An 11,620-nucleotide genomic window follows, 5' to 3' on the forward strand; every position below is an offset into this window, starting at 1 on the left:
CTTGGCTGAAAATTAGTTTCTCTGAGCAGAAAGAAAAAAACATCACATTGCCTCCCTGGCCCCCAAAGAATGGTTTATTGAGATAATATCACTTTTGGCAATTTTATCCACTTGGATAACATGAAGCATGCGTAAGTATTCTAGAGTCAAAAAGCAGAAGGAAACCTAACGTTTTCCAAAGGAAAGTAGGGGACCTGGCTGTAATAACTTATAAATTATATAACAAATGTGAGCAAAATAAGAATATTCTATTACAAATGCCCAGTTCCATGATTATTTACAATTTCTTGATTTCTAGTTTCTTGATTTTTCTCTCTCTCATGAAATTGTAGATTTTATAAACCACTTACCTTTCTGCTGTAAGGATTACTAATTACTAACTTGGTGTCATCTGAGCCAGATAAAATATACTCTCCAGTCTCATTCCAACAGATTGTATTAACCTAAAAAGAAAGCAAAAAAGGGATTGCAGCAAACTGAACATAAAACAAGTATGAATCTTTTACTTAACTGATGGTTCAAAATTTATATCACTAATGAGGTTGTGTATATGGAAAATAGTATTTATCAATTTACTTCCTGAAAGTACATGCTGACTACTATTTAGCAAACACAATATTCTGAAAATTCACAATGAAATGTCTGTCTCTCTTAAATTTTATTATTTAAATTATTTTAACAAATTCATTTTATATCCAGAGACATAAAACTGGGTCACATAAAAAGGAATTAGAAAAACTTACTACAAAGCTGCAGTGATCAAGGCTGTGTGGTGCTGTCATAACCATAAGCACACATCAACAGAATGGAACTGATAATCAGAAATAAACCCTTACGTTCATGGTCAAGTAATTTTTATCAAGGAATCTAAGACTACTCAATGGAGAAAGCACAGTTTTTTCAACAAATGATGCTGTGACAACTGGATATACACAAGCAAAAGAATGAATTTAGACCCCTACTTCACACCATATATAAAAACTAACTGAAAATGATCAAACATTTAAATGTAATAGCCAAGACGATGAAACTCTTAGAAGAAAACAGGTGTAAATCTTCATGAAAACTAAAACCACAATGAGTTACTATTTCACACCTATTAGGATGGCTATAATAATTTAAAAAAAACACACAGAAATTAAGAGTTGGTGAGGATATCAAGAAATTGGAGGCCTTATACATTGCTGGAAAGAATGCAAAATAGCACAGCTCTTTGGAAAAAAGTTTGGCAGCACCTCAAAACTGACAGAGTTGTGCTGTGACCCATTAATTCCACAACAAGGTCTATATGCAAGAGAAAAGAAAACATGCCACACAAAAACTTGTACACAAAAGTCCATGGGTGCATCATTCATAAAAGCCCAAAGGGAAACCAACCCAAATATCATAAACAAAATGGGACTGCCCGTTTGCTTATAACAAAATATCTGCACAATGAAATATTATTCAGCCACATTACCCATATTATGACATGGACAAACCCTGAAAACATTAATGATAGTGAAAGAAGCAAGTCTGAAAAGCCACATATGTTATTCTATTTACATAAAAAGTCCAGAAGAGGCATATCTACAGAGACAGAAAGTAAACTAGTGAAGGCCAACAGCTAGGTGGGGAGGGCATGGGAATGACTGATAAATGGTACAAACTTATACTTCAGATGCTGAAAATATACTAGAATTAGATAGTGGTGACGGCGGTACCACATTATGATATTTTAAAAACCACTGAATTATAGGGGAGATAAATGGTGATGGAAGGAGACTTGAGTTGGGATGGTGAACACACAGTACAATATACAGTGGATTAGAGAATTGTACACCTGAAACCTATATAACTTAATTAACCAATGTCACCCCAATACAGTCAATAAAATAGATATGTAAATAATATAAAAAATGAAAATAAAATGCTGAATTACACATTAAGATGGGTGAATTTTATGGGATATGAACTATATCTAAATTTTAAAAAAAAGAATTAGACTTCCACTTTTAATCAAGATGGAGTAACATGGACCATCTCTACTTTAAAAAACACCTAACATATATTTTTCCAAATTCAAAATCACTTTACTGTAAAACTTTATTCTCCCAATTTATTGGCCAGTCACAATCTCTTCAGGGAAAACTGGGGAATTTTTTTTTTTAAGATTTAAAAATTGATTTTTAGAGAGAGGAGGGAGAAGGAGAGAGAGAGAGAAACATCAATGGGCTGCTTCCTTCATGAACCATCAATTTTTCAGTGTGCAAGACTGGGGCATTTTATCAAACATTTAAATACTCAGTTTTAAAGTCCTTCACGGTTGAAAAACAACAATTACTTACACAGCCATCATGCACATTCAGGGTTGCTTCAAGTTTTAATCTTTGGATAAATTCTCTTCTTCCTGTTTCAAAAGAAAGAAAGAACTAAATATATCCTACCATTTATTGCTGCAGAAAGTAGAACACTGAAGTTAAGAGCCTAGGTTGGATCTAGCATAAGTAGATTCAAGCTCTAATTTCAACTCTTCCACTTATAAGCTAAGTGAAATTGGGCAAATTAACTTCATCCTATGCCAGTGATGGCGAACCTTTTGAGCTCGGCATGTCAGCATTTTGAAAAACCCTAACTTAACTCTGGTGCTGTGTCACATATAGAAATTTTTTTTTATATCTGCAACCATAGTAAAACAAAGACTTCTATTTTTGATATTTATTTTATATATTTAATTGCCATTTAACAAAGAAAAATCAACCAAAAAATAGAGTTCGCGTGTCACCTCTGACATGCGTGTCATAGGTTCGCCATCACTGTCCTATGCCCTAGTTTCCTCATTAGAGTATCTACCTACCTCTTATAAAGTGTGTCCCAAAATTCACGCAAGAAGTAATTTTGATGGAAAACAGAGGTTTATAATGAGAAATTGTAAAGTTTTTATTGATTCATAAAGTATACAGTATAGGGTTATGTATGGAGTAGCATATCAGTAAATGGCCTCCACGGCTTTGCTGGCACATACGCACTCTTTTGTTATTGCCTGAGCAGCCGCATTTTTGAAGAAGAATGGTCTGATGATGCCTCCAGCCCCAAATCCGCACCAAACGGTGACACGTTGTGGATGCATTTGTTTCTCAACAATCACTCGTGGATTTTCTGAACCCCAAATGCGACAATTTTGTCGATTAACCAAGCCATCAAGACGAAAATGAGCCTCATCGAAATTCAGCCACATTTATGCAAAACGGTCATGGAAAATTTCAACAAAAGAGTGTGTATGTGCCAGCAAAGCCGTGGAGGCCATTTAACCGATATGCTATTCCATACATAACCCTATACTGTATACTTTATGAATCAATAAAAAATTTACAATTTTTAATTATAAACCTGTGTTTTCTATCAAAATTACTTCTTGCGTGAATTTTGGGACACCCTTTAGTTATTGTAAGGATTGAGTGATTTCAAGGACATGAAGCACTTACTTAGCACAGTGTCTGAACCACAGCAAACACTCAAGGTTCCCTTCATTCACTCATTCATCCAACAAATACATTCAATACTTAGTGTACTTACTCTGTTGCAAGAAGTATTCTAGGAGCTAGGAATATGGTGGTAAAACAAAACAGAAAAAGATCCCTGTCCTCTAGTGAGGGATGAAAGACAGTAACAATATGGCACTTGGTGAAGGTGCTACATGGAAAAGTCAAGCAGAGAAAGGGGTGAGAGAGGCCTGGAGGTGGAGGACGGGGTTTTCAACTTAAATAGGGTGGCACACAGCGTTTGTTAGATGCCACCTCTACTTAAACACATCTCCATTTGAGAAATGCTAAAGTATTTCAAAGCTCATTTTACAATGATGAAATGTGGCAGCAAAAAATAAAATCAACCTAAATGTCCATCAATAGCAGAACAGTTAAAATACTACAAAAATAGAATATGTTCCTTCTTTGAAAAAGAGAAATATGTTTCCCTTTAAGACATGAATCATCTTTACCAAAGATGGACCCAAAAGCTTCATGTTTATTCAGAAACTGTAATGAAAGGAAGCTGAGTATGTGACAAAGAGCGATAATTAGCTAAGTAATCAGGCTGATGAAATCTCGGATAAAATTAAATTTGACTATGCTCTCTGTATACTGTCACAGGGACAGATTTCTTTATTATGTTTTCTCACCGTTCTACATAAAGATCAGCATCTTCTTTGAAGCCAAATTGTTTTCTTTCTCCTTCCTTCTAACAGGCAAGATGGCTAGAGGATGAACATATGGATTAAAAAATAATTTCTTTTTGTGTGTGGGTTCCAAAACTCTTTGGAATGAAACAATTGACAGAAATTCAGTAAGGTATTTTCCTGAACTAGGTTGTACTTTAACTTTTCAAATCTCATTTTCAGTTATAAAACATTACTAATACCAAATTTTTAAAAAATATATTTTTTTATTGATTTCAGGAGAGAGCGATAGAAACATCAATGAGAGAGAATCATTGACTGGCTGCCTCCTGCACGCCCCACCCTGGGGATTGATCCTAAAACTTGGGCATGTGCCCTGCAGAGAATTGAACTGTGACCTCCTGGTTCATAGGTTGACACTCAACCACTGAGCCACACCAGCTGGGCGCAAATAGATAACTTTTAAAAAAATTCTTTTCTTTGGCCAATGGCAGGCCTGGTAATTCTACTGAGTAACCAATTCACAGTTAAGAAATAAAGTACTCAAATTAACAACATGACAATTCATTAAAATGTTTTTATCAATGTACTAGAAACTTTTCCAAACTTTAAAAACCTGGTTTTGAAAACACAGCTCTAGCCATTTCTGTCTACAGAAAATAATGATGGCACATGAGACAAAGGAAGACAAAGTGAGTTCCAGCAAGAATGCTCATCTACGAAATTTGTGCATAAAACACACGCTGAAGCACAACAGTTAAGTAGATAGCTCCTGAGTATTTTTTAACATGACTTTGGAGATCAAAATGGTTGTACGTACACACATCCCATAAAACGTGCTTCTAGAAATAACAAGTGTCAACACCCTCTACCCTTTCAGCAACTAAATGCGCTTCCCAGAAATGGGAACTGAAAGCCACCAGAAAATAAGACCTTAAGTTAAAGAAACTGAATGCCCTCAAATAAAAGTAAAAATAAACTCATGCCTGCAGATTCTGGCCTACTTGCAAGCTAACAAGTTACCTGCCATTTCATGGGAGCTGGCAGAAGAAAAGGACTCTCAAGCCAGAAGCAAAGATTTTACTACTCATGGCCCAGCAAACAGTATGGGCTTCAGGTTTACACTTTACTCCTCAGCCCCCAACTCCCACTGGGCAATGCGGAGCAGTCTGGGTGCAACACTGTGCAAGCGTTGGATCTGAATCTCAGCCTGAGACCTCTGAACTGCAGGGACCCAAATATTGTATCAAATAAACCTGCCTGATAAAAGGGACACATTGTCTTCATTCTGCTGGACAATAAATAAATCTGCCCTCTGCCCCAGAGGGAGACACTATGTAAACATTCTTGGAAAGATAGTCCAGAACAAAGCAGCCAGTGCCTCTGCTCACAAGATGTGCAGAAATGTAACAAAGCCATGGAAAACTCTTCCAACAATTACACTCTTGTTATGAGTGAATTTACTTATCGTTGTGGCTTCCTACTCCAGTCTTTCTGCAAGCCAAACTGCCTTATAATCCCATTTCCATCTCAACATTCCATTCAGTATGAATAGATTATAAACTCCATAAAAAAGAGGAACAAATGCCTAGAACAGTGCCTAGCACAAAGCAGGCACTCAATCTGTATTTGCTGAATCAATGAATAAATGAATGGGATCAAAGTCTTCACTCGGTTTTATGTGTTTCACTCAGTAATTTGGGAGGAACATCTTTCAATGACAATAAATACTGAACTATTGCTCATTTTAATGGCTGTGAAACTTATTAAATAGCTTTGTAACTTATTTATCTGCATAACTAGCTCTCTTATTAGAATATGAGATGCTTGAGACCAGAAAGGTCAGAACTGGGTTTAAATATCTAACTTGAAACATACTATACATACTCTGGGCAAAACCTAACCTCTAAGAGCCTCAGTTTTCACATTGGCAAAAGTTTTACATCTGATGGGAATAATACCATCAACTTTACAGGTTTAATGCTGAGAGTAAACAATTAGCATATGGGAAACTCATAGATGCGCCTGATATACTGTAGAGACTCAAGATTAGTAGTCTCCCTATGCACATGTGGGATTGTTCTCAATTAATGTTGTCTGAAAAGAGAAAGAATGATTTTTAAAAAAAGGCTTTATTACAGGAGCTGAGGTAACTTCAAGTGGTTAAGAGAAAAGAATAAGGCTAGTGATACTGAGAAGGAAAGCACCTTAACAGAAATGTTCACTTTTCTTGATCCTATTGTCCCTTTCAAAAACTTTTTAATGCCAAATTTCCCATCATCTACATTTGCTGCCCTCCCTAGCTCATGGTCAGGTCTTCCTTTTCTGACATTGTCCCTTTGGTCGCCTCCTCTTTATTGGTTTTGCTCTTGGAAATCATGGGTTATCAGTGAATCCAATGGTCTTTTTTCAAGACATACTTTTCATGACCTCCTTATCTGTCACTAAAGACTGCTGTCTTCCTGAAGTAACAACCCCCATGGCGCCATAACACATAACTGGAAATGAAAATCAAAGGGTGACAAAACTCTGGAGAGACAGAACAAAATATAGGGAACAGGACAAAATATGTGTAGATTTGTACACTGTAAAAAATAAAATTATAAGACATTGCTGAGGGAAAAGAAAGAACACCCAAAAAATAGAGAGAAAGAAAAACCATGTTCATGGCCAATTGATTTTCAACAAAGGGAAAAGGACTGCCTTTTTCCAAATGGTGCTGAATCAATGCACATTCAGAGGCAAAGAACTGAAACTTGACCCTTACCTCATAGCATAAGTAATTCAAAATTGTTCATAAACCTAAATGTAAGAGTTAAAAATAGAAAACTTTTAGAAAAAAAGCATAGTAGAAATCATTTTGATCTTGGACTAGGTAGAGAGTCTTAAATAGGACACCAAAAGTATGAACTACAAAAGTCACTGTTAAGAAAAATAAAGGACAAGACAAAGTGGGAGAAAATATCTGCAAAATGCATATCCGATTAAGGACCTGCACCAAGAATATGTAAAGAATTCTTAAATTATTAAGAAGGTAAATCTGAACGTTTAACCAAAGTGTATGGGTGGCAAATAAACCTCAAGCTGAAACTCATTAGTGGATATTCAATGTTTTCAATATGATAAAGAACCTAAATTAAAATGTACCCCACCTAGTAAGGCTAAATCCCACTCATAGAACCTTTTATTTCAGTGTGTGTGGATCTCAAATTGCCATGTATATGTATTTTCACTGTGGATCATGGTCAAAACATTTGCAAACACTGACCTAATACCTAACTGTAACACAAGTTCTCCGCTACCAAAAGCTCTTATCCCTCCTAAACACATTCATCCAGGGAAGGATGGAGTCCTCAGCAGAGCGATCCTATCCTGCTATCTACATTTATGACTGAAAATATGCCTTTGTTAGTCTTATATTCAAGAATTAGCATATCCTATTTGATATATTTTCCTATTTGACATTTTCACTACTAAACTCAGACATTTTCCAATTTTCAGAGATTTCAAGACTAAAGAAACACTAACTTTTTCCCAGTAGCTAAAAAGGAGGCAAAGTCAGAATTTACTGACGTTCAAATAATGTAACTTGGCAACACATTATGGATTTGGTAAATCTGAATGTAGATATAATTCAGGATGTGTCAAAAATGGGGGACATCTGTAATACTCTCAAAAATAAAAATTAATTAAAAGAGTAAATGGAAAATTATCCATTTCAATACATAATAACTTTAATAATATTCAGACATTGTCTTCCTAATCCCCTTACAAAAAATTTTCCATCTCCACTATCAAGTTGTCACAGGCTGCCTACTATATACCTCTCATCCCCAAATTCCTCTATTGAAATCCTGACGCCCAAAGTGACAGTATGAGGTGGGATCTTTGGGAGGTGAGTGGAATTGGTTTAGGGCTTTTCTAAGAGACCCCAGAGAAGAAGCTAGCCCTTCAGCCATCTGAGGTTATGGTGAAAAGATGGCTATGCACCAGGAAGCAGGCCTCACCAGACAGAATCTGACCATGTGGACACCTGATCTCAGCCTTCCAGCCTCCAAATCTGTTATAAATCAATTTCTTGTTTATAAGCCACCCAGTTTAAGGCATTTCGTTACAGCAGCCCACACTGACCAAGACCCTACTTAATCATAACTTAAACACTTTCTATTAAATATTTTAAGCATTATAGCAAACAGCTCCCTCAAAAAGTTCCTTAAAATTACTTTTGTCAATTACCATCCTTTAGAGGAGTTAGAAAGTGTTAATTCAAGTAGTAGACAAGTCTGTCTAAAATGAAAGATATATGGAAAGAGGAAATGTACAGAAATGAGTTTCTTTTACAAGCAATGTTTATCTTTACAAAACTATACATACACTAAAATATGTGGCTAATAAGTTGTAACAATCACTGAATTCCAAAGCACCACCCTATGTGCTCAGTGGATAGAGCGTATACAACATTGAGAAAATCTGAATATGTAAACTTACAGGTGTCTTTAACTCGGGACTTTGACAATTAGTGTTTAAAAAAATAAATCCCACACTGAAATTTTTATCAGGCTCATAGAGAAGACAATCCCTGGCCTACTGTCGTTCAATCCAGGCTCTATTGGTTTAGGTGAATTTGGGGGCTACTGGTATAAAATAGTTTTTCTCTTAAATAATGTATGACAAATTATTATCTTCATTCCCACAATGTAAAAGTACATTTTGTGAACTGCAATTTTCTTTCATGAGAGGAAAAGATATAATTAACCAAATTTAAATAAAATAAACAACAAAACTTGAATACTACCATTGAAAAGATATGTTCTATGGTGAAATAATTTGAAATGCAAATGTCACAAGAAAAACCTGTCAATTCATTCTATCCCAATTTCACTGTTATTTAGTGGTAATTGATTAGAAATACAAATAATGGAAATAAACTAGAAATGTAATTAACCTACAATACTATAGACCAGGGGTCCTCAAAGTACGGCCCGAGGGCCACATGCAAATACAAATATTGTATTTCTTCCCGTTTTGTTTTTTTACTTCAAAATAAGATATGTGCAGTGTGCATAGGAATATGTTCATAGTTTTTTTTTAAACTATAGTCCGGCCCTCCAACGGTCTGAGGGACAGTGAACTGGCCCCCTGTTTAAAAAGTTTGAGGACCCCTGCTATAGATAATCAAAACGTTTAAATCTCAAAAATGGGATCTAGCCCAGATGGTGTGGTTTAGTGGCTGACCCTCGACCTATGAAGCAGGAGGAAACAGTTCTATTCCCTAACTTTAACACAAACTCCACTCCATTAGGGAGTTAGAATAGGAAGGGGGGAAAATATAGGGTTTTAATTTTAATAGACTCTATCGTAGACACAGCTGAAGCAGAAGAAAACAATAATATATAAACTTATATATGTTTCTATAGAAGAACAGATCTATTTTTACTGCCATGTTAAGATCTCTAAGATGTCGTGTAGAAAAAGAAAGTTGCAAAGCAATGTTTATGCTGGACACACACACACACACACACACACACACACTATAGCATCTCTACGTATACATATGTGCTGGTAAGAATGCAGAAAACAGATAATATTGTTACCTCCAAGGATGTGTGTGTGAAATTGGAATGGGAAGGATCACAGGGATTTTTGCTTCGTTTTTATTAAGTTTTTACAGGGAGAATGTATTCATAAGTCACTTGAGACACTAAAAAAAAAAAAAAAACAAAAAAACACAACAACAAAAAACAAGGATAAGAAAAAAAATGCTTCCAACTTTTCTGTTGACTTGAAGTCGAAAACAAATGACACCAAAAAAGGCTCAGCTAATAAAAGTGACAAAGTTGGAAAGAAAGAAATTTAAATGTTATCCTCAAATAAAAAAAAAAGAATAAAGAGGAATGATAAGATTGCACAAGAAGAAAACAACAACAAAAAGACCCACACTCAGTATGCCCACTTTGAGGACAGCGGACTTTTTGGTTAGCTAGGCGTGACCCAGAATCACCACAAAACCACTGGATCCGAAACGGAAAAGGTGGAAGACAGTCCCTCCAGCGCTGGGGCTGTTTTTAGAAAGCTGAACTAAGAAACAGAAAATGCCAAGTGCGCTTTGCAGGGGTGGGAAAGGGAGCGCGAAACCCTACACCTCCTCCAGGCGGCCAGACCCAGCCGAGCGGCGGGGCCGAGCGCTCGCGGGCGGCACAGCTCAGCGACCACTTTCGGGCTCGGAGCCGGGGGTCCCCGCGGAGCCCGTTCGAGCGGGACACGCCGAGGGTGGGCACCGCGTCGCAGCCGACACCTGAACCCTCCGAGGCCGCAGGGCGGGGTGGCAGCCGAAAGCCCCGACCTCGGCTGAGCGGGGCGGCGCTGGAGAAGAGCAGGAGCGCCAACTTTTGCTCCAAACGCTCCGGGAGGCCCGGCGGGTCGTGCCCCGAGTCCCACTCCAGAAGCCGCCCCAACCCCTTTCCTGGCCGGTACCGTCCGCCCCCGGTCCGGCCCCGCGAGGAAAAGCCGGCCAGGGCGGCGGCTGGCAGCACGCAAGGGGGCTTGGCCGCGGAGGGCAGGGCTCGGGGTCCGTCTGTCGGAGTCCACCCAGCGCCCCCCGAGTCTCAGGGGCGCCCCGGTCGAGGCGCCGTCCCGCCGCCAACAGCCCCGACCGCGGCCCCCTCCCCCACCCCTGGGCGGCACCCAGCGCCTCCGCCCGGCGGCCCCCGCTCACCCAGGTAGCGGCTCCGCAGCCGGGCCGGGTCCTCCAGCCCGAGGGACCTTTTCCTCACGTCCCACAACAGGTGTGGGCAGGAGCCACCCCGAGACATGGCTCCGCCGCCGGGTGGGAGGGGAGCCCACCGCGCGGGGAGGGGCCGGGAGAGGGGACGTGCGATCAGCGCCCGAGCCGCACTGGCACCATCCGCGCGCCGGGCCTCGCGGGCGGCCTCAGCGACTCAGAAGGCGGCGGCGCCTTAGCCCCCGAAGCCCGGGCGCGCCGCGGCCGAAGCTCGGCTCATACTCTCCCCAGACTGGCCCGAACGTCCAGATCGGCAACAGCCCCGCCCTCGGCCTCCCGCAGGGGGCGGGGGAGGAGGCGGAGGCGGCCGCGACTCCGCCCTCTCCCCGCTCTCGACTCCTCCCTGCAGGCTTTCTCGCGAGATGACGACCATCCGGCGGACGGAAGCCGCTCAGTCCGGTCCCACGAGGAAAAGCCGCCTTCATCCTAGAAAAGCAGGTTCAGGCCCCTGCAGCCAAATCCTCCATCCTGCAAGGATAAACGAGGAAGCTGAAATCTGAAGTTTCTCGCTCACGAGTTCCATCCCAAAGGAAACAAGAGGGTTGTGCGCCGTCATCTTTATTTGGGGCACGGCAGGCCCGACAGCCCATTTTAACTATGGGCCTCCTTCATCAAAATGAAAGGGGCTCAGGGCAACTTCACTTTCCCTTCTCCAACATGGCCTCGAGGGCAGGAAGGAGAAGTAG

The 11,620-nt window shown here is 39.8% G+C and overlaps 1 protein-coding gene across 7 annotated transcripts in view; it reads right to left on the reverse strand.

Moving 5' to 3' along the window:
* DCAF6 (DDB1 and CUL4 associated factor 6) overlaps positions 1-11,173 on the reverse strand; it is an 84,561-nt gene extending 73,388 nt beyond the window's left edge. For 3 of the 7 annotated variants that reach the window (XM_070396445.1, XM_070396439.1, XM_070396438.1), the window contains exons 1-3: positions 10,869-11,172; positions 2,328-2,389; positions 351-443 (exon numbers count right to left, since the gene is read on the reverse strand). In XM_070396445.1, coding sequence (XP_070252546.1) covers positions 351-443; positions 2,328-2,389; positions 10,869-10,965 — 252 coding nt within the window. In that variant the 5' untranslated portion in view covers positions 10,966-11,172. Of the gene's footprint in view, positions 1-350; positions 444-2,327; positions 2,390-10,868 lie in introns of all 7 variants that reach the window. The other 4 variants (XM_070396444.1, XM_070396442.1, XM_070396441.1 and 1 more) reach the window with 2 other exon arrangements.
* Between the last annotated feature and the right edge of the window lie 447 nt (positions 11,174-11,620).

Source organism: Myotis yumanensis, unplaced genomic scaffold (assembly GCF_028538775.1).
Source record: "Myotis yumanensis isolate MYYU_CA2020_CCGP unplaced genomic scaffold, mMyoYum1.0.hap1 SCAF_17, whole genome shotgun sequence".
Lineage (NCBI taxonomy): Eukaryota > Metazoa > Chordata > Mammalia > Chiroptera > Vespertilionidae > Myotis > Myotis yumanensis.